A 24,876-nucleotide genomic window follows, 5' to 3' on the forward strand; every position below is an offset into this window, starting at 1 on the left:
TCTAACATTCTAATTGTAATCTATGTAATAAAACAATAAAACAAGACACATTCGTATATGTTGCCTATAGCCGGCAAAATGGCTGGACCGATTGGACTAACATTTGTTGTGGACACTCAAGGGTGGCCGGGGGGTGTTAAAGGCTAAAAAAATCGAAATATTTTTTTTTCTACATTTTTTTATACAGAGAACGCCGGGCCCTTCAGCTAGTGAAGAATAAACCACTTTTAACCCTATCATGATTTGTTTTTTTCTCCATAACTTAAATATGGTTTACACCTTCACTTTTTCATCTTATTAGTTATTAACAAATTAAAAAAAAAATGTTATGCATATGTTAACTGGTAAGGTGGAGGACAGTCAAACGGCTGGTCGGTGTTTCAAAAAAATGAAATAACATGTGTCAAATATTAATATTTGTCAAAAGTATAAATTAATATGTTTTAAAATTTTTCCAATGTACGTTTTAAACTTTTTAAAACGTTCTTAGCACCCTGGCCTCTAACCATAAAAGTTAAAAGTCAAATTCTTTTCTGAGCTGGCCTTGAAAAGCTAAATTAAGGAACATGTATTACACTCCCCTATCTCAACTCTAAGGGCAAAATCATTGGGGAGGGGGGGTGGGTGGACCCCACTTCTTTATTAGACAATCTGGATAGGATTAACACTTCATATACGTTCTAGCAATTTTGAAGTTTATAGTAATTACTTTATTTCAGAATTTATTGGGAAATTCACTTCACTTAGTTGAACTGTACACTCTAGAAAATTTAGCAGTGTACAGTGTACAATAAGAAGTTTTCTATACATATTGGTTCAATATTTTATCGACATTTTCTTCAACTTTAATACAATTGTTTTCTGGGTCGTGAAATTAGAAGGACTGATGAGAAGGAATTAATTTGAGGCTAATCTGTTGGAAATAACATAAAAATAAACGGAAACATAAAGGTTCTGCATGAGACATAGTTAAACGGAAACAGAAAGGGACTGTAGACATAGTTAAACGGAAACATAAAGGGACTTTAGACTTAGTTAAACGGAAACTTAAAGAGACTGTAGACATAGTTAAACGGAAACATAAAGGGACTGTAGACATAGTTAAACGGAAACAGAAAGGGACTGTAGACATAGTTAAACGGAAACTTAAAGGGACTGTAGACATAGTTAAACGGAAACATAAAGGGACTGTAGACATAGTTAAACGGAAACATAAAGGGAATGTAGACATAGTTAAACGGAAACATAAAAGGACTGTAGAAATAGTTAAACGTAAACTTAAAGGGACTGTAGACTTAGTTAAACGGAAATATAAAGGGACTGTAGACATAGTTAAACGGAAACTTAAAGGGACTGTAGACGTAGTTTCTTAAGTGATCTTATATTTGAAAGATGACATATCCGGTTCACAACGGTACCCTTTAAACCTTTAAATGATCAAGAATAACAGTACCTTTATCTTAAAATAACGCTTGTTATTTATTAATTAATTAATTTTTATTTAGTCCGCGTTCGATGATAAGACAAAGGTTGAAAGGTTGTGAATCGGACATGCAATTCCAAAATAAATTTACTGCCTTTGAACGCCTTAAACCCTTTGATTAATCCCTAACCCTCTCTTTTGTAATTTTATTGAACATTCGTGTAAAGGTAGTTTAAAAGTATGTTTTCCAAAGGGGTTTCTACTTTCTACTCAAATTTCCTCTGCGTTTTTATTAAATTGAATTTAAAGTTTACTTCCTATGATTTTAATAATTCATAAAAAAACTTTTTCATTTTTACTTTTAGCTAAATCAAGCTTTACATTATATTCTATAAAAAAGAAATTTCACTGGTAATAGAGCAGAGTCTAAAACTAAAGAATGCGCGAATTTTAAGTTCGAGGTTAAAAGTTCTGTAAAATAATGAATAGCTACTTTAAATATTAAACTTTCTCAATTTTAGATTTGAATTTCCCGGGAAAAATCTGAACCAATCAGAGAAAAGGATTTACGGAGAATATTACATAACCATCGCTAATCAGCTGTTCTTACGTAACGTAACCGAAAACAAAACATATTTCGAGTTACAACCGTTTTTTGGGTTTGCATCCAAAAATTAATTTATCTAAAACGTGAAATTTCTTCAACAAGGTTTTCACTTTTAAATATATCCTAAAGTTGAATGCCGCTTTCTCAGCTGCAGCTGAATGATGATTGAATAATAGACAAATAGGGAAAATGCAGGATTTCAAGATAATATTGGTGCAAAGCAAAATATATAGATAATGATAATGCGGAGACAGCGTGTTCAAAAATAATAGATATATTTTAGAGTTTAGAAGCATTATATGATAAATTCGCTTTGCAGAAACCCCATCATAAATTGAATAAAAGAAAAAGATAAAATTTTGTAAGTTGATTTATATTTTAATAATATTTGAGCGGGATAAAAGCTGAAATGTAGAATTATGCAGGGATAGAGTGGAACAACTCTAATAATCTAAATTATGAAATTTTCCTTAATATTCAACACTTTTTCTGATTATATGCAGTAATGATAAGCAATATCTTAGTTTTAAAACTTTTTAAGTTTTGGATTTTAAAAATTTCCCAAAAAACTCTGAGCAATTTTACAAATCTTTACACTATGTCAAGTTTTAATCCTGAGAGAAAAAAACGAAAATTGTTATTTTTTGGTTTGATTTTTTTCTTATATTTCTTCTTGGGATAAAATGTTTGCATATCTTAATCAATGCAATATTTTTACAAACAAAATACGGTTTAAACATGTTGGTTAAACTTCACATATATTTTCGATGGCTTTCAAAAGTTAAAAATTTAGAACCCCGAACCAAGTTATGTTTATACCCAATCACTAATTTTAGCAGCTTTGCTAAATGTTCAATTTTCCTAAATATTTCCTGTGTCACTAGAATTTGGTCAAAAAAGTAGATAATTTAAACAATTGAGTTTTAACTCCTTTACTAAACTAAGGAAAAAGGATAATCAAATGCAAAAACTTGAAAAATTAGAGAATCTTTGAATAGTTTTGTGAATTGTGCTTTACTTTCTTCCTAGAATTATTTCTTTTGGGGTTTCAACTTTTTGTCTTTTTGGCTTTGGCTCAAGTTTTTAAATGTTGAATAGAAAATCTTGATTCAAATCTTTAAGTTTCAGAAATCATTAAAATTTAGATTTTTCCTAGTTTTATGATCTTGTTTTTGGAGGACGTATCTAATATTTTTTTTATTTATGCCGTACCAAAAATTCTCAAGCAGTCTTTCGTTTTTAAGAATGAAAGATTGTTCAAGAAAAAATTGGAAAATTAAATTTCCAATGAAAATGGTTGAAATTTAAATTTAAGAAATAATCCAATATGATTCGGGACATTCTGTAAAATTTTATGATTTAATATTTTCTCTTTAAGGTTTACTCAATTAGCTCCAGATTAGATATATTAATTAACTAAATAATTAGATTAATTAAGATTGCAGAGTGGGTTTGTGATGAATCTACAAAATGCTAAATAATAAATGAATCAATTGTAAACTCCACAACCCCCCTCCAGTATTATAGTCCAATTTTTACTTCTCATTGTTAAGAAGTTAAGAACGGTGCTTTTATTCTCAAAAAAAATGCAAATGGTCCCCTCTTAAACTGTTTTTGTTTTTGTTTTGGCCTAATATTTATATTTTTATTTTGGCAAATGTTAGCAATAGATGACAAATTATATCCGCGGGAAACAATTTGTGGGCAGAAGCAATTTTTCTCTTGTAGATTTGTTTCTTTAGTGGCGATGTTTCTCTAGTAGATTTGTTTCTTTAGTAGCAATGCTTCTCTAGTAGATTTGTTTCTTTAGTAGCAATGCTTCTCTAGTAGATTTGTTTCTTTAGTAGCAATGTTTCTCTAGTAGATTTGTTTCTTTAGTAGCGATGTTTCTCTAGTAGATTTGAAACAGCTGTGATACTTCGAAAAAAAGAAGGTTGCAATGTCGCTGTAATTTTTTTTAACTGTTCCTTTCGTTTTTCCTTTTTAAAACTTGTCCTTTAATGTTCATTTAAAATGTTTACTTTTAGTTTAGTTTCTGGTGTGTAATGTTGGCCTTGATTAGATCAGTAATTACTATAGCAGTAGGGCTGGGCAACTGGGATTTCGTGCTTTTTCCAGAATGACTGGGAATATTTTTGTTGTGTTTGCCAAATATGAAAAAGAAAGATATTTTTATAGAAGTTCAGCAAATTTGCTAGTCTTAGAGTTTTTTCGTGGACATTTTTGCATAAATACACTCTCCACTAGACGCTCTTATATCTTCGGTCAGTGTATTGTAAATTACTGCAGAACGCACCCAATAAATATTGGGTAACCATGATATTCTGCATAAACCTGAAATACGTTGTATAACATTATTAATTATAATCTACGGCTCAGCTACATTTTGCCAAGTCACAATTTGCCTAGTCACATGACCAGCAGAAGATAAATAATGATAAATAAAGATATAACCTGCATGTATTCATGTATACTCCATGATGTAAACTGTACTTTAAAAATATATATATCTGATATATATAACCATAATTCATCTGTTGTAGAGTAATAAGAATGTTAAAATTGCTGGACAAGATACAATTCAATTGTTCTATAACATTTAATTCATTAAAATTAAATTGGTTCAGCTTTTAAAAAAAATTTAATTTGTGACAAAATTTGTTTTTAAAAAAAAGCAACAGGCAAAAAACATGCTCTTGTTTTACATAGTCAAAATTTTACCCTAGGCAAAATGTTACTGGGCAAACTTGAACTAGGCAAAAAGTTACCTAGACAAAATGTTATTTAGGCAAAATGTTACTTAGGCAAAAGTGAACAAGACAAGTTGTGACTAGGCAAAATGTGACTAGGAAAAATGTAGCTGAGCCAAATCTATGTTTGTAAACTTTTAAATAAAACCCATAATTCATTTGAACTGTGTTTCAAATGAATATGTAGCATGATAAGCTTAAATCATGTGATATATATAATGACGTACATCTTATTTGCGCCTATTTTAACTGTGTTGTAATACGTAACATGATTGTCATCATGTGATATAGATAACGATGTAGGAATTGTAATTACGTCTATTAACTTTTACTTGTATATAAGCCTCAAATACACTAGTTAATATAGAAACTCCGTACTGATTACTGCGAGAGAGTAATTGTTCTCTGTTTTAATAAACAGGTTGAGGATTGTCCCCTTCGATTTGGGATAGATAGTTACGAGCTTCCGATTGATATCGATAGCTAACGAGATCGTGCCCAGTGGTATTTGCGTTGCTCATGAGATTGTATCCGTGTGGTTCCCTGTTTTGATAAACAGGTTGAAGATCATCATACGTGTTAGAAAAACCGTTCTGGAGTAGGGTATTTACCATATATATATATATATATATATATTACATGCTGAAGTGCCTAGCGTTGCCCGAGGAATTTTAAAAACACTTAAATTAAAAAATCAAAATTTGTTAGCCTATATTACCCCCGAGTACCCATGGGTTCTCACAAAAAATTTCAGCCAATTTGGTCCAGCCGTTTGGCCTGTTATGCTAACATAAAAAAGTATTAATAAGATATGCAATATGTATACTTTCATTACCACGCTTTCGTCGACAAACAACATTATTATTCTAAGTGTACATTATTACCGTACAGACACAAGGTATGTGCATTCTGCATTGTGCGATAGACCAGTCTGAAATTATAAATTTGCAATTTAACAAATGTGTGCATTTCCCCTTGTTTGTATCTTTTATTTTGCTCATAGCCCATCCCTAGTTAACCAAAAAGTAAAAAGCATTGTCGGCATTTAACATTTAAACCTGACAACGTGCATGAAAGGCAGGAAACCTATAGAAAGGGGGAAAGGAAAGTATAATGTATTTAGAGTAATGAAGTTTTAAACACAAACTTAAATTGAAAAAAATAACCTGTAATTGAACTTTGATATTTCAAACTTAGATTCAACAGAATTCTAAGTTTGAAATATCTAAGGTCATACAACATTAGGTTGCAAAGATATAAGGATTAAAAATCAGAGTTTGTGGCAAAGACTCAATGCTTTATTGATTATTTACTTAAACCCATTTCTATCAATCAAAACTACGATTTAACTTCAAAGAAAATATGAATTCAGTGTTTTTTGATGCTTTTAAGCAATCACGATTTTCTAAAATTGTTTAGATAAAAAAAATAACATTTCAAATCAACTAATAATTGAGAAAAATTAAAATGGTCTTATTGCAGTATTTCGTGCAGACACGAGTACTATACTGTTTATTGAGTATTGTAAACACATTCAAAGGGAAAATTGGCATTTTAAACAGAAAATTTGGCAGTTACTTTCAGACAAAGCACCCCCATGTTCGGATGTATTGCTTCGTTATCCTATTTTGAAAAACTGTACAAAAAGTTAAATCTTTGCAATGTCGAGAGTAAACTATTGAAGACTCTATTTTAGAAAATCCATTTTTTCCATTGTTCAATTTTGAGTGAACAAATGAAAGTGTCCCCATATTAAAGTTGAATGAAATATTCTTCAATTCTATTTTTAAAATGTGCGTCCACATCGTAATACACAGTGATCCAAAAATCGATAAGAATAATGTCAATTTGTTCTAAAATCTAAAGCTAAAACTGAGGTTTCTGAAAATGTAAAGTAAACTTACATTAAACTAATTTATTTGCTTCCATCGATTCTGGAGAGCCCATAAACATTGAGACATGAACATTGAGACATGAACAGGTCCCAAAAGATACCATTAAACTTAACATATTACATAGTTAAAAATTCGGAGCGGATCACTCCCTTCTTTTTAGCATGAACATTATAATTTTTTTGAAGAAAGTTTTTGTTTCTTCCAATGATTTTAGATACAAACGAAGTAGGGAAAAGGAATTTTGAAGAGAGAGATATAAAAATATAGCAAAAACATTAGATGAAAAGTAATTATACTTTTAATTTCAATTTAACGTTTCTAATTAATTTCATTCTATTTGAGGAATAGGGATTAGTTTCTGAATTGAATAAAGGAAATTAATGTTAATTTCAAATGTTTTTAGGTAACAACACCGTCGATTCGACAGACGACAACAAATTATACAATAAAAAAAGAAAATTTTGGACTTAAAACTAGTAATGTCATGGCTTTAGCTATGATGACGAGAAACTCAGTAAAACCTTGTTTTGAAACTTGTAAAATATAAGATAATGTTTACAAGTCATGTTCATAAAATCAACGAACGTCAAGTGGATATACAGTATACACAGACAGGAATAAATTAGAATACATTTCCTAAAAAAAAACATTTTTTGGGAAAATAATGCAATTTTCAAGAAAATAAAGCTATAATTAAGAAAGCAAAAGAATGATCTATAACTGTTCCATAAAAATCCAATATTTAGGTATTTTCAGAAATAAGGTTCTAAAATTGGTCCTCTTACTCCGGAGACAGAATTTAGGGTTAATTTGAGCTACGTCGCTGAACTACCTATTGGTGGTGTAAATTGTAATCACCTATTCAAAATTAAAGATGAAGTAAGCATTTGAATTGGTGATTCAAATTGGAATCGGCGGTAGGCAGTTCAAATTCATTAAATTCGGTCCCGGGTATATATGGAAGACTAGTGATAAACTGGTCCTGTTACTCCGGGTATCTATGGATGACTTATATTAAACCGGTTCTTTTACTCCAGGTATCTATGGAAGACTAGTATTAAACTGGTCCTATTACTACGGGTATCTATGAAAGACTAGTGTTAAACTGGTCCTATTACTCTTGGTATCTATAAAAGACTAATATTAAACTGGTCCTATTACTCCAGGTATCTATGGAAGACTAGTATTAAACTGGTCCTATTACTCCGGGTATCTATAAAAGACTAATATTAAACTGGTCCTATTACTACGGGTATCTATAAAAGACTAATATTACACTGGTCCTATTACTACGGGTATCTATAAAAGACTAGTGTTAAACTGGTCCTATTACCACGGGTATCTATAAAAGACTAATATTAAACTGGTCCTATTACTCCAGGTATCTATGGAAGACTAGTATGAAACCGGTCCTATTACTCCAGGTATCCATGGAAGACTAGTATTAAACTGGTCCTATTACTCCAGGTATCTATGGAAGACTAGTATGAAACCGGTCCTATTACTACAAGTATCTATAAAAGACTAGTATTCAACTGGTCCTATTACTCCAGGTATCTATGGAAGACTAGTATTAAACTGGTCCTATTACTCCAGGTATCTATGGAAGACTAGTGATAAACTGGTCCTGTTACTCCGGGTATCTATGGAAGACTAATATTAAACCGGCTCTTTTACTCCAGGTATCTATGGAAGACTAGCATTAAACTGGTCCTATTACTACGGGTATCTATGAAATACTAGTGTTAAACTGGTCCTATTACTCTTGGTATCTATAAAAAACTGGTGTTAAACCGGTCTTATTACTCCGGGTATCTATGGAAGACTAGTGATAAACTGGTCCTGTTACTCCGGGTATCTATGGAAGACTAGTGTTGAACCGGTCTCCGGTTTACAGACTAAACTGAAACCTCACACACACACGGAGACTGAAAGAGTATTAAGGAAAAGTTTGATTCAAAAACGCTAATTTAATTCTATTAAACCATGATTGTGGTTTATTCTTATTTTCATTTTGACCTCACATTGTGACATCATGTTTTTAATTTTTCATTATTCCTTTTTTGCATAACTAAGCAAAACAATTAATAAAGCATCAACCTTGATTTTTTGCTTTGTATGAAACATTTGAACTTATTTCGATGACATGTTTATTTTTCCTCCACAACATGCATAATTCTTTATTAGAACAGAACTTTCTGATTGTATATAACGAAGCATAAATCAGTGTTTTAAACAATTTTATGCCTATTCCAGATATATACACAGAATCTAATGAAACAGGAAGTAATAAAACAGGATCTAGAAAGAGTTAGAAAAACAGGAACTAGAAATAAAATTCATAACAGGGGCTAAAATAAAACATAGAAACAGATATCTTCTAGTAAGAATTAAAGAAACAGAAACTATGATAAAAACATTGAAACAGAAGCTTAAAAAAACAAGGAGAAAAGAAACAGAAACTAGAAAGAAGTGAAGAAACAGGAACTAAAAAGAAATATAGAAACAGTAACTAAAAAGGAATATGGAAACAGGAACTAGAACTAGAAACTAGGAACTAGGAAGAAATGAAAATACAGGAACTAGAAAGAAAAGAAGAAACAGGAACTAGAAAGGAAAAAAGAAACAGGAACTAGAAAAGAATAAGAAACAGGAACTAGAAAGGAATATATAAACAGGAACTAGAAAGAAAAGAAGAAACAGGAACAAGAAAGGAAAAAAGAAACAGGAACTAGAAAAGAATAAGAAACAGGAACTAGAAAGGAATATATAAACAGGAACTAGAAAGGATATAGGAACAGTAACTAGAAAAAAACAAAGAAACAGGAAGTAGAAAGTAATGAAGAAACAGGAACTAGAAAAATAAATAGAGAAACATAGGCTAGAGATAAAATATAGAAACAGTAACTAGAAAGAAACAAAAAAGCAGGAACTAAAAAAAAATAAAGAAACAGGAACAAGAAGAAAATAACGAAATAGACACTATAAGAGATGAAAACAGAAACTTGAAAAAAAGTAAACAGGAGCTAGAAAGTAATATAAAAACAGGAAGCTAAGTAACTCATAGTTAGGGCAGACCACACTTTGTAATCATAGAAATAATCATCCTGCTCAATGTGGCCAGGAAACGTTAAAGAATAAATGTAAATAAGTGTAATGTAAAAAAGATATATGACTAGTTTACACATCATTAAGTAAATAAATTAATGTAAATAAGATATTCTGTATTTTTTCGAGGATATACATTATCATATGCTCCTAGGGGAGATAGTGGGAATATTTAGAGATTTTTACCACGCCAACCAGTGCTTCAAAAATCCACAAGCTGCTTTTTTTGGTTTAAAGCGGAACCAAATATAAAATTGCGTAGCTTTCACTAATTCCTTCAAATTCTGTTTGTTATTAAGGTATATTTTCAAAATTTTAGCAGTTCCCGACAGATTCTAATATTTCAGTTTTTAAAACGGAACTGAGTTCTTACAGCAAACTCAAATCTATAATCCCTATATCTTTCCAACCTGATGGTGTTTTTAGACTTAAGACTATTTGAACAAAACAAAATATTTTAAATATCCGAAGTCTACGACATTGTGTTGTCAAGATCGGAGGGATTAAAATTTAAGTTCCTTTAAAAAATCTAATTTTTTCTGGAATTAAACCTTGCACGGTTTGGACTGAAACCTAACAAAAAGATTTATTTGATCGTAAAAGATTTTTGAAATATTGAATGGATTTCCATAAATTTAGCATATTTCCATATTATTGCATAAATGATATGGGTCTAACAAAAGTATTTGTATTTCAATGTCTCAAACGAACATAGGAATTGAGTTTAGATTGCTAGAAAGTGACTGAACATTTGCCACAAACTCAAATCCAATTTTCTTTGCAACCTAAAGGTGTAAACCTTTTATATTTCAATTTTTGGTTATAATATTATACATAAATACTAGTTTAAGGTCCACTACATCAGGTTGCAAAGGTATAAGGATCAGAATTAAAGAGATGGTGGCGACTAGATGGTAATAAAAAATGGCAAAATGGCAGAGTGACAAGTGACAACCCATCTATTTTCTAGCTGATTCTCTCAAGATGTCAGTTTTATTACTCAATATATTTCAAAAGTAACAGAGTCTAAATTTCTGCCTATTTTCTTTCTGATCAAGTAGACATTTGATATTTCAAACTTGAACTATTTGACACTATTCACAGAAGTCCTAGTTTGGATCATCAAAGGTATACGACATCAGGGTACTAAGATATAGGGAGTAGAAAATCAGTTTGTCACTTTTCCTTTAAAATGGTTTTGTCATAGTATCTGCACAAAAATATCCTAAAATAGATATCTTATATTCATATAATTGAAGTATGTAAAAAAAGGTCCTAGCTCTACTCCTTCTAATCTTTCATTTTTACAAGATGGGATGTTGATATTAAGCCCCTGGTCTTTGATCCCCCCCCCCCCTCCTGATCTGGGTTTCTCCCTTAGTTGGTCTCACATCGTCATGTAAGTTTTCACGATATGGCATTCAAACAGCTGTGCTAGCTATGTCCTCTTGCTATTCTAAATATTGTAAATATTCCAACATTGTAAATATATATACATTTAACCGAAATTTCGCAATAAACTTTATTATTTTTATAATTATTATTTAAAGAGTTTTTACGTGTAAAAGTCAATTTAGTATCGTTTTAGTATTTGAGCACGAACTTTTTAAACTAAAGGAATTAAAATTTTAAATTTTCGATCATAATTTTGAAAAAAAATGATATCATAGAAGACAATTTGTTAAGATTTGAACGTTATTATGGTGGATTAATTAAAATAACAGATAGGATACTAGATCTTTTAAAGATTTAGGGTTTTACTTTCACAATAACCCTAAGGCAGAAGCAGAAGCCCAAAGAAGTTGGGCGCAGTCGGCATAGAACAGGCTCTCTCAATGTCTTGTAATTCTAAGCAGAATAAGCGTCTGCCTCAGCCTCTCAGGGTTTTTGTTAACGATAAACCCCCTAAATCTTGAAAAGACTACATCTAGTGTCCTATCCATTATTTTAATTAATCTATGGTTGTAATAATCAATTATGGAGTTCAAAAGTTGTTTATTTTCGGGAAAAAATCTATAATATTATTAAAAATTTATTAAATAAGTTTATATAATTAACTAGTTAGATACATGTACAATAAATAATTAAATGATACTAATGATAAATATTCAAATCACAAAAATTCTAAAATTTATTTCAAAATAAAATGCAACTTCAACATTTTATTGTTTACAATAATTTTGATAAATTAGTGGGTTAAACATTTGATTTCCAGTTTCTGTTCTTATTCTATTCATTAAAGCTTTATTTTATACTAGTATTTCACAGGGGTCCATATAATTCCCAAAATAGCTGATTTTCTCGATCCCAAAATAATTTTTTGCCCCCAATTAAAAAAACATTTTCAAATTCCACTAACACATTTGCCCCCATAGCCCCCAATTTGAAAAGATCCCCCTAATTAAAATAAAAATGCCCCCAATTAAAAAAAACATTTTAAATTCCACTAACACATTTGCCCCCATTGCCCCCAATTAAAAAAAAGCCCCCCNAAAAAAATGCCAAGAATAAAAAAAATGCCCCAAATTTAAAAAAACATTTTAAATTCCACTAACACATTTTCCCCCATTTGCCCCCAATTTAAAAAAAATGCCCCCAATTAAAATAAAATTTCAAATTCCACTAACACATTTGCCCCCAATTTCCCGAAATTGGGGAAAAAATTGCCCCCAATTGAAAAAAATGACCCTTATTAAATAAAAAATGACCCCAATTTTTTTTAATTATCATTTTAAAAAATTTGCCCCTATTTAAAAAATTTGCCCCCTTTTCTTTCAAATTTGTCAATCCCAAATGGGATTGAAAAAGGAATTATAAGGACCCCTGGTATTCCACAATTTTCATATTGATTTTTAAAAAAAAATTCAAAGTATAAAAATGAACGTTTTCTGCAGTATCTATTTAAATTTTTTTTCTTCAAATTTATGATCTTAAATTCCGCAAAAAAAGTTCTTGGAACATACTAACTTATCACAATAAGATTGCATTTTTACCTTACAACGGGTTAACAAATTGTAAAGTACACTGTGTACGCAGAATGAATAACGTATGTACATAAATGGGAATACATCTACATCTACAAGCAGAATGTAGGGGTAGTAAATGGATTTTCTATAAAAGTGGGGGGAGGGGGGGAGTTACAGAGAAAGTTAAAACCCTGAAAAGTGCGGTGTTAACCAATAATATCCTGGATTAGAATAAAAGAGAAGGATTTAGTTTTGAGTTTGGTAGAGCCACTTGCCAGACTACTAGATGGCTTCTATCTCCTTTAGCTTCATGTTCAGGTTCAACAACATTATCTACCTCTACACCAGGCTCCCCTGTATCTCCTGAACATTAAAGATCAATCAATGGGACGGTTAACATCTTTAATGTACGCTGCGCCGTTAAAAGGTTAAATAAAATTGATCTTTTTATTCTATTTTGTAGCTAAACGCACCAAAGGGTTAAGACAGAAGATATTCATGCTATTGTTCCCCGGCCCATCTATTTTTACAACAACCTTACTGTGTGACCATAAATTTAAACTAAGCTCAAACCGTTTCAAGGAAATGATCACAAAAAAAAAGTTTCGAAACAAACTCAAATTTCTTTGCAACCTGATAGTAAAACCTGTGATATTTCCAACTTGATCATGTGATTTAACAGAATTCATAGTTTCAAATATCTAAGGTTTAAGACATTGGGTTGCAAAGATATAGGGATTGGAAATTCAGAGTTTGTGACAAAGACTCAGTTCTTTTAGCCACATAAACTAAGAAGAATGGGGGATAGGGTCTGTTTACATTTTATTTATTATGGCAACTCAGCAGGGCCTGAGATGTTACTTTTTCTTAATGTTGGTGTATTCACAAATAACACTAGTTCAGGAGCTATCTTAATACAAAATATGTAAGATAAACCACTGTTTATATTCTGTGAACTAAGTCTGTAAAACCCTGCTAAACCATATTGTCCATTGCCTTCTATACAATCAATTAAGCAATCAATCAAACAATCAATCAAGCAACCAATTAAACATTTAATCAATCTGGAAACACAAGCAATTAACCAACATCAGGTTAGCATCCTGCGCAGTTATCTGTAAAAAGGTGTTTGTGGAGTTTAGTTAAAAAAGACAATAATTTCATTTTCGAAAATATTCTTTTCTAAAGTTTCCAGATTCTTTTTTACAAAATACAGGGAAAAAAATATAAAATTTGCCCCAGGGCGCAAAAATAAACTTAATTGCCCTTTGTACATAAAGAAAAATGTCAATTCAAGATGAATCATTGCATATGATATATTAAGAAAAGATGTTTGTTTCTTATCTGAACAAAGGCTTGAATTTGCCCACATTATTTCCGAATTAGTTCAAGTGCAGTCCAGTAAAATCTTTATGTTTAACTTTATTATATTACTAGCTAAAGGGCCCGGCGTTTCCCGTAGAATTTTAAAAAAATTTCAAAAATCGATTTTTGGAGAAAAATTTTTAGATTTTGTTTAGCCTATGTTACCCCCAGAATACCCATGGGTTCCCTCAAGAAATTTCAGACCATCCGGTCCAGTCGTTTGGCCGGCTATACGAAACATATATATGAAGTCTTGTTTTATTATATAGATTAAGCACAAAATATAAGAGGGGATGTGAATCTATAATTAGTACTATAACTTTTCTTGTAATGGGACTATCCACGAGATTTCAAGAAACCCTCTCTTTACAGACTTGGATGTCCGATTCACAACGGTTTCCCTCAAAACTGTAACTAAACAATATTAAGAGAGATAATGTCGTTTTTCCATCTGAATAAGTGCTAAATTCTTACAATTTCCTTTATTGACTTTGTTGCAAAGTAAAAGTAACTTTTATATGTTATTTCAGATAAAAAATAAGAAATTCCTTATAAACTCTTCTCATACAAAGGTACTGCTGTGATTTGGGCTGTCATTTGAAATTAGGTCCATTTAATATTTTATTCAGTAACATTTTTCAGGATAAAATACCATAAAAGACTTCAAGGTTAAAACAGCATCAAAACTATCTTAAATACAACGACATTTTTGTCCAATCTGTGAAATCTGTGATAGCAAATAGATTAGATAGAATAGCTTGGTAGAGAGAAGAAAAGTGGAAAGGAAGGATATAACAGTGTGTTTCATAACAAAGGAAGAACTTCAGAAAGTCGGAAACCGACATTTTCAAAAACTAACTTTTATTTGAAACCCACTGTAAATTTAAGCATTCTCAAGCAGTACAGTCTAAGGTGTCTGGAAAATTAAGTTTCATGCAAAATAATATTAGTTTTATTTGTGTGCTAGATTTGTTGCCGTGCATATTTTTTTGGGCATAACATAACAGTCCAATATATTTATTCAAGCTTAAAGCTTAGTTTCTTGATAATTCCAGCCAATTGGGATAAGAAAAAATGAAATTGCATCACACTTTGGAAGATTCGCATATCTTTGGGATTCCCAATTCCAAAAGGAATAAAAAATGTCATTAAAAAGTAGCAAGTTAAAGTAGACAGGCAAAAGCATTCTTTGATTAGGTTTCATTCTGTTGTTCTGAAAGTTAAAAATATTCCTTAAAGGAAACATTTTAAAGAAAATTAATAACTGGGAATATGAGTATGCAGTGTTGTGGAAAACTTCTTTCGGATTCATTTGAGACATATTAAACTTTTTAAAGATCTGTAAATCCTGAGTTTGAGTGCAAATTCATACTGCATATTCAGTTCATCTAGCCGGTCACTCCCTTTAAATAAGGTTCAATGAGATTGAGATGACGACCATAACACTAAGAATACTCAACGAACATAAATATCTGAAAGTTTAACTCGGTATTCTACATTAAATTAATTAAGTTTAATACTGCTAGAAGCTTTAAACGAAACAACTAAAAGCTAAACATGTTCGTTCAGTCGTCTCTGAAGTCTCGTCCTTTGTGGGTAACCCTGTAGCTGAGTCCAATATAAGAACCATAAAATGGCCAAGTCGGGCCTAACTTTAAATTTTACAGTTGATACTAAGGGATTGAGACTCAAGACTCAGCTTTTAAATTGCGGCCTCAGAAGGATTTGGATAGTTTTCAAATATCTGGTTTAGAAATAATATTTGACTAATGTTAGTTTAACACTCAAAGCAAACAGACAGTGAAATTCATAAAACATGAATATTGAGAAGAAGAATATATTTCTATATTGTATAAGCGTCACTGGTGTTAAATTAGACATTAGTCAACCAAGAATACAGTTTAAAATTCTGCAAACTTTATCTTTTCACTTGAACACATCATGAAACAAAGTTAAAGGATCACATATTCAGAGGGTTAAAAGATAAAGGTTAAAGGGAGAAGTTACGAAAATCAACTAGATTAAAGACGGAGGGGGGGGGGGGAGGAATGTATAAAGATAATTTATTTATCTCCTTGTTTTTTATTCTAACAGGCATCTTTGAATTCCTAATTCAAGTTAGATTAAACTGAGGCAGAATTTAAATTTGTTTCTTTGCAATGTTTGTATTTAAATGCAGTTATAAACAATTCAACACGGGATGCGGGTTGGAGTTTTTTTTGATAATCCATTTTTTCTTTAAAAATCCCGAATTCTTGAGACTTGTCCCAACTGGGCAATAAAGCTTGCAAGAAGTTTAAATCTGTATTCTGGAAGAATGCTAAATATCCTATCTCTCTCTCTCATTCTCTCCACCTGGTTTTATATCTTGGATGGCTGCTGAGTAAAATCTTCTAGGGGTTCAGAGTAAAGAGAAGATCTAGAGCTGGTGTCCTGAGCACCACCCGGAGAATCGGTACTTCGTCCGTTCTGTCGTTCCTTACTTTCGCGCCTGACACTTTGATGGATGGGAAGGGAGGGTTGGGATTGAAGAATAGAGAAAGGTTGCTCTTGATAAGGTTCTTCTGGATGAATTTCCTGATTATGTTCCTCCCAGTGAGTGTTTTGATAATGCTTCTGCGAAAGATCCTCCGGATAACGGTCTTGAGGAAGAACCCAACTGGAAAGGGACGGATCTGCCTGGAGATTAAAGCTCTGGAAGGTCTGAAGAGGAGGATTGTTGATCATACTCTCAACTTCTCTGCTCCACTGTAAAGGATCTGTTCCTGTTTCTATCTCCGGGTCCTCATGGGAGATCACAGATCTCTTCCCCTGATTCACTGTCTCAGTTTCACTATCTGATTCAAGATAGGACTGAGACCTTGAGTCTAATCCCATCCCTGACCCCGGAGTTGGACCCAGATCAATAGAACTTGATCCCAGGGACACACCTCTCATAGATACCGAACACGATGACATTGATGTGAGAGGGGAGGGATGGACTGGAGATCCTGGTGCTATACTTGATTCTCCTCCCTCTAGATGCCAGACCATGATATGAGAATCAAAATCATGTTCTGTTCCATCTTCAACTAAATAATAGTTTACAGTAGAGAGTTTACACTAGAGAGTTTACACTAGAGAGTTTACTCTAGAGAGTTAACATTGGATAGTTTACAATAGAGAGTTTACACTGGATAATTTACACTAGAGAGTTTACAGTGGATATTTTACACTAGTGAGTTTGCAATAGAGTTTACACTAGAGTGTTTACACTGGAGAGCTTACACTGGAGAGTTTACACTGGATAGTTTACACTAGAGAATTTACACTGGATAGTTTACACTAGAAAGTTTACACTGGAGAGTTTACACTAGAGAGTTTATACTGGAGAGTTTACACTAGAGAGTTTACACTAGAGAGTTTCCACTGGAGAGTTTCCACTGGAGAGTTTACACTGGAGAGTTTACACTGGAGAGTTTACACTGCAGAGTTTACACTGCAGAGTTTTCACTAGAGTACACTAAAAGTTTACACTAGTGAGTTTGCAATAGAGAGTTTACACTGAGTTTCCACTAGAGAATTTACACTAGAGAGTTTACACTAGAAAGTTTACACTAGAGAGTTTACACTAGAGAGTTTACACTGGAGAGTTTACACTAGAAAATTTACCCTAGAGAGTTTACATTTAAGAGTTTGCAAAAGAGAGCTATCATTAGAGAGTTTACACTAGAGAGTTTACACTATAGAGTTTGTACTAGAGTTTACACTAAAGAGTTTGTACTAGAGTTTACACTAGTGAGTTTACACTGGAGTGTTGAAATTAGAGAGTTTACACTAGAGAGTTTACACTAGAGTTTGTACTAGAGTTTACACTAAAGAGTTTGTACTAGAGTTTACACTAGAGAGTTTACACTGGAGAGTTGAAATTAGAGAGTTTACACTAGAGAGTTTACACTAGTAGGTTTGCAATAATGTTTACACTAGAAAGTTTGCTCGTTTACTGGAGAGTTTACACTAGAGAGTTTACACTAGAGAGTTTATACTAGAGAGTTTAAACTGGAGAGTTTACACTAGAGAGTTTACACTAGAGAGTTTACACAAGAGAGTTTACACTAGAGTTTAAACTGGAGAGTTTAAACTAAAGAGTTTACACTAGAGAGTTTGCACTTGTGAGTTTACAACAAAGAATTTACAAAAAAAAGGTAAAGACCAGGTCCCTTTCGTAAATAATATTGAAAATACTTTTTTCCCCTAAATCAAACAAATATCCTTAAATAACAAATTAAAAGATAGAATTTTGTACTTACTTATCAATTTTGATCTAAATTCAACAGCATTCTGGATTATGTTAAAAGGAAAAAACTAATGTAGATAAAAACTTAAAACTCTGAAAAGCATTGAATAGATTGGTTCTTTTCAGAAAAAAAAACATTTCATTACATTGTTGCTATAAAATACAATTAAAAGTTTAAAGTAACAACCTCTATTCTAGAATTTTTATATTTTTTTTAGAAATGCGTTAAGCTTCACACAAGATATTGAATATTCCTAAAACTCTATTCAGTCCTAAAACCTAAGGTCCTTGCTTGCAAAATATTTGGTCGAAGATTAAGAAACCTTATTAATATTTCAGATTCCAATGCAACATTAGAAATGGATGAAATGTGAAAAAGTTAGAGGGCGGAATAGTGTAAAATAAAACTATGAAGAACAAATATACATAATATTCCAAACTTCTTTCTCCGTAATTTGAAATATGATTTTAAAATCAAGGTGACACAACATCAGAAATGAATGAGATGTGAATAGTTTAAATAAAAATCAGAAAAGAACAATTCTGCATAATATTTTAAGCCTTATTCTCCGTAATTTGAAATATGTTTTTAAAGAAAGTTGACTCAAGGTACGAGCCTATTTATCCTGAGAATAAAAGGAAGAAGAGATGTGTTTGTATAACATAAATACTAAAGTTAAGCTTTCATAGGGCAAAAAATACATTTTGTTTTTCTGGACTTTTAAAATCAAATGACAAATTTTGATAATTTAAGGTCAAAAAGACAAATTAAGGTAATTGAAGGCTGGCCATAGGCCAAATTTTGGTTATTCACGGTCACAAAGAGAAATTTAGATAATTAAAGGCTGGGCCGTAGGCCAAATTTTGGTTATTAAAGGTCACAAATATAAATGTAGGCAGTTAAAGGCTGGCCATAGGCCAAATTTTGGTTATTCAAGGCTATATGACAAATTTTGGTAATTCAAGGTTACAAAGGCAGGTAATTTAAGGTTGGCCATGGGATACATTTTGATTTTTCAAGGCCAAAGAGACCATAGGACAAATTTGTGTTATTCAAGCACATAGGACAAATTTTGGTAATTCAAGGCCATAGCAAAAATTTTGAAAATTCAAGATCATAGGACAAATTTTAGTCATAAGGCAAAATTAAACATTTGTACTATTTAAAAATGTCAATACTATATGTGATCACCATGAAAAGTTAAGATAAAATCATATTATTGCTTACCAAGTCTGAAATCAATGTAACCTTCTCCCCCTGACATCACCAGCATTGAATCAATCTTCTCCCCCTCTCCACCAGATACTGACAGACCACCATGTCCTAAAAATGAATAAAAAAATGATCAACATTGCAATATTTCTAAGCCACTACAACAAAATGATCTATTGAAAACTCAGAAAAATTTGGTAGATTGAAGTATACGTGTTTTATTTTTTGAAAAAATAAGTGAATTTCTAATTTAATATGAAAAGGTTTTTTCATTGTAAGTACAAAATATATAAAAAATTGCTTACACCCTCCCTGGAAAGCTTTTACCCCATGGTATCATATATTTTACTGCATTTGATTTTGTCAAAATTTTCATTTAAAAATCAGAATTGAAAACACTTATTTGAGAAAAAATTAAATAAAATTTAAAGAATTTTACATTCATCATATGAACAGAAATTAATTTTGTTTTCATCAGAACTCGAAGCTAAATTAAACAAAGTTTCAAACTTTATTTCAAATTTAAGCACAGATTTTCTATTGAATCAACTTTTCTAAACCAAATCTATCTTTAAATTGCATATATTTACTTTAGTTCACATAAATTTTGTGCATTTGAAAATGTCTCTATTACAAAACCCATGGATTTAAAGAAATCTTCAATATAAGTCAATATAAATATCTAAAATATTTAGTAAAATCAACTTTCTCGATACTTTTGTTTAACTCCACTTTTTGTGACTTTTAACATTTGTGTCTATGATGACTTTAAGTTTAAATCATTTAAGCTATGACAGTAATCAGTATCTAATCCTTACTTTCAACTTCAGTCTATTCTTCCTTCTCTATTCCTAAATTGTTCAACTTTCTTCTCCATTTATAATTTAAACCACTGGCATTGAGCATAGTTTGAACTGAGTTTCATACTTGGAGTATGTAAGATGTAGGTGTAAATAAGCCAGGAGCGAATCCACTATATTGAGAGAGGTCGCTAAATTACTTTTTGCTGGTTTAACTATTTCTCATGTGCCAGCTGGCTCAAATCCTTTATCACTGAATCAAATTTTAAGATTTTGAACATTCCTAATTTGAAGCCATACAATTTGCCGAGAATTCCAACCAATCAGCGTGCCGGAAATAAAGTAATCAGCATGCTATTGGTTGAAAAAAGAACTTGGCTCTTATTTACCAGGAAAGTTCAAAATTTTAATTTGAACTAGCCCTTAAACATCTACATGGTTGAACTGTCTCTATACAGTTCAACAACTTTTCGCAATTCATTAAAACCGACCCAAAACTTAAGTGAGGTTTGAAAATATCTAAATCTCAAAAAAATGATTGCTCCCTATTTTTTTGTGCTGTCCCATACGTTCATCCAAAAAAAGCCGAACATGAAATGACATCATTACATGTGTTATTTGGTTCTGATTTTCAACAACACAATCCAGAATTTAAACGTCAATTGATAAGAATATGTATTAAATCAACTTGACATTGCACAAAGGATTTTTTAGTGCTCCAAAGCAATATGGATACTCCTAGTTTTATGAACTTGAAACCAGTTCTGCTCAAGCTAATGCCAGAAAACTTTCTACCGATCTAAACTTCTCTTGGCAGTTTGAAGTAGATTAGTCTATGGTTAATATTAAATGAATATGTGTGCTAAATCCATAATTTCTATAACTTAAATTTGTTTGACTATGATGAGGAAAGAATATAAATTTATTTTCAAATCAAATCAAATCAAATAAAATCATATATTTTACTGCAGAAATAATCATAACAGCAGGAGAACTTTTGTTTCTAATGAGCTTTAAATCCGCTTAGCTTACAAATTTTTCTCTGTCCCAATTCAAGGATATGTTTTTTTAGTGGATATAACTATTATCGTATTCTTATAAAGGAAATGAGTTTTCGTCACTAACTCTCATTTTGTGATCCTTATAACTTTGCAACCCGATGTTGTAGACCTTAAATACTTAAAATTTTGAAATCTGCTAGATCAAATAGCCTAAGTATAAAATATCAAAAGTTTACACCATCAGATGGCAAAGATAAAGATTAAAAATTTGAGTTTGTGGCAAAAACTCAATTCCTTTGCCCATAAAATACAGATATTCTAGCATTAGTGAATCAAAGAATTGATAACTTAAGATACCAGCAAATCACAGGAAAGAAAGTTGGAAGTTTAGTGCTCTAAATCATTCAATTCAACAATTCAGAGTTCCTCAGAGTTTGATATTCTTTTTCATGTATTCATATCCTAATTAGCCCTAATTGATAATTAAATAATTAAACATATATCTTAATTATCACTTATTAATGGGTAGGTACTAAACTAATCTATCCCCTACTCTAAGGACCCCCTGAGAGCTTGGATTTAATTCTTATTTCTTGGCAAGTGTATACAATAGAATTGTTTAAAGGGATTGTGGTGGTAATTTCATTTAAAGAGGACAAATTCCCAATTCATAACAATCCTCTCAAGCTTTGTCTAATCTATGTGTGGAGTACGAGAATCGTACCCGTGAACACCAGTCTGGACACCAATCCAGTTACTGGCTGTGGACAAGTGTGCTTAACTTCAGTGATCTAACGAGAACTGGTGTTACACCCTAGCCACCCTACCCCATAAATTGTCTAATCAACGTGGAAAATATTTTAATCTGCAAGTCACTTGAATATATAAACCACAATATTTAATTTTCAAAGAGAAAAATTTGAATATTTCAATCATTCTCAATCAAACAAAGCTTTAAAGTACAGCAGGGTTACTAATTATTACGTCTACACTCCCTTCAAAAGCTCAGTAACATCTTGCCATAAAACATTTCGCCATATAACATTACGCCATATAACAACTCGCTATATAACAACTTGCCTAACTAACATTTCGTCTTAAAACAACAACTGGCCTGCTTATAAATATTAAAATTAAATAATTGTAATGGTAAATGAAATTATACCATAAAATCCACGAATCAAAAAACAAAACCCCGCAAACACAGTAATTCCAATGTCGAGAGTACTACACGCATCTACAACTCAGCGGGGGAAACCATCTTTGGTTGACATAAACAACTTCTCCTAAACTAAATTTAAATGTACTTTTACATGCATCCATATATTCATCAATATAGCTCAACAATGTTTCATAATTTTATATAATTACATATATATTTCTAGTTTCTAGTAAACTACAAATCAACTATTACTTTCTACTAAATAAAATTTATTATTTTGTTTTTTGTTTTTATATGGCAAGCTGTTATATAGGCGAGTTGATGTTATATGTCGAAATGTTATATGGCAAGGTGTTATATGGCGAAATGTTACTTAGGCAAGTTGTTATATGGCGAAATGTTACTAATGGCGAAATGTTACTTAGGCAAGTTGTTATATGGCGAAATGTTACTAAGGCGAGTTGTTATATGGCGAAATGTTATATGGCAAGATGTTACTGAGCCCCTTCATGTCATTTGACTCAGATATTTGTTACTTTAGTATGTAGAAGTTAAATGATTATTGTTTATTTTTATGTACTTTTGTAAGATAAACAAATATGGCTTCAGCTATTTTTCATATTATTTGGGAACTGAAGTGTACCTCCTAAACCAAATCCATAACAGGTTCCTATGAATGATTTTGTAACAATTTTGGATTTCCTTCTTTCTTTGCTCCTAGTGAGTGAGTGCAAAACTAGTAGATTAGAGGATCTCCGGGGGATAAACTTTTTGTTAGAAATAAATCAGGGTGTAATAATGAGTTCTAGACTTTCACCTCTCTAACAACTTTCAGGAAACGTTTTTCTTTCTCATGAGAAATTGACAGGATTTCTTTCAGTTCATTCTGGAACTTACATAAAAAATTAATGCTACCAGAATTTGAAAGACAAAAGAAATGACAGTAAGAAAGAAGTAGAGTAACCAAGTAGACTTAACTTTAAATTACTAAGCTTCCTTCATAAAATCTGGTAGTATCAATGTCTTCATCATTTTCTTATGTAAACTTGCCTCTGAGATGAAGTATCAAAAGCAAGACATAACAACAATAGCAAGGACTATAAACTCTGAAGAAAGTGACACATTAGCGTACTTCCTTTTCAAAATCTTAATAATTGATCTAAAGCAAATTTCTAGCCCTCCAAGTTTAACAAGATTAAAAAGAGAAGGAAGCCGTAGTCCTAACTAACTTATACAAGGTGTCAGGAACCTTGGAAGTAAACTTAATCAATGTCTGAAAGTTATTTCCTCTATTTTAAGTTTATTGCCTAGAAGCTTTAATTCCACTGCAAAGACTGGTGCAACATTTATCTTTTCTACTTAATAAAAACTATTCAGATAAGTTTCAAGTTGGTGCATCAGGTATTTCAGAAGCTTAACGTACTGGATCAATTTAATTGCACAAAATTTATTACATTTACTTTTTCATTGAATTTTAATTGTTAAATTTTGCTACATTTACTTTTTCTTTTAACATTAATTGTTATTTGTGTAGCCATGTACCAGAAACTAATGAAAATGAAAATCATGGAAGATGAGATCTGTTTGTTCATATAATAACCCCACAGAAACCAGTAGTTCTATAGGAAGAATAATATGATCCTAAGCTCTCTATAGTGCATGAAAAGTATGATTTAAAGGGATGGTGAAGCATGAATAATCCACTACTTTTATCCAAAGCTAATAGCACCTCTTCCCCAACTAAATTATTCAGCAGGGGTTTATATACTGTATCTGAGATAATTTATGGAAATATAATCCAGGCTGATGAAACCCAAGTCTAATGAAAGAGTTAATGATGGGCAGATTATTCTAGTCTGGAGAATATAAGGATAGGTATTCACTATTCATTTCTCAGGACTTTACATATCATGTGTAAGTACATATCTTTAGAAATAGTAACTCTGACTGAAAGGACAGGGCTAAATATTTTCAATAACTGATGCCCAAACAAATATTGCATTTTCTGAAAGGTTTCACACTGCAAAAGTAGCTGTTTAAATTTGCCGAATGTGCGACTCCATGAATTTAATTCTGGAACTTTTCTTCAAAGGAAGAGATATCTACAAAGTTTTGAATCTAATAAACTTATATTTTGTTACAGAAGCTTTTTGTCAGTCTGAAGATAACAAGTTGAGCTGAACAATCTTAAAGTAAACCATTAGTGCAAGGTGGCCCAAATATTTTACTTTTTCTTGAAATCTGAAATTGCAAATTAAAATACAATTTCTTAATTTTCCCTAAATTTCAGAAATATAAAACCCTTGTGAT

At 31.5% G+C, this 24,876-nt stretch overlaps 1 protein-coding gene across 1 annotated transcript in view; it reads right to left on the reverse strand.

Moving 5' to 3' along the window:
* Window positions 1-12,897: 12,897 nt before the first annotated feature.
* The window catches only part of LOC111697464 (uncharacterized), a gene marked incomplete at its 5' end in the record, with an annotated part of 56,815 nt that continues 44,836 nt past the window's right edge, over window positions 12,898-24,876 (reverse strand). Inside the window, 3 exon segments of the mRNA XM_023467490.1 lie at window positions 12,898-13,112; window positions 16,481-17,185; window positions 19,619-19,714. Coding sequence (XP_023323258.1) covers window positions 12,976-13,112; window positions 16,481-17,185; window positions 19,619-19,714 — 938 coding nt within the window.

The sequence above is a fragment of the Eurytemora carolleeae genome, unplaced genomic scaffold (assembly GCF_000591075.1).
Source record: "Eurytemora carolleeae unplaced genomic scaffold, Eaff_2.0 scaffold104, whole genome shotgun sequence".
In the NCBI taxonomy this organism is placed as follows: Eukaryota; Metazoa; Arthropoda; class Copepoda; order Calanoida; family Temoridae; genus Eurytemora; species Eurytemora carolleeae.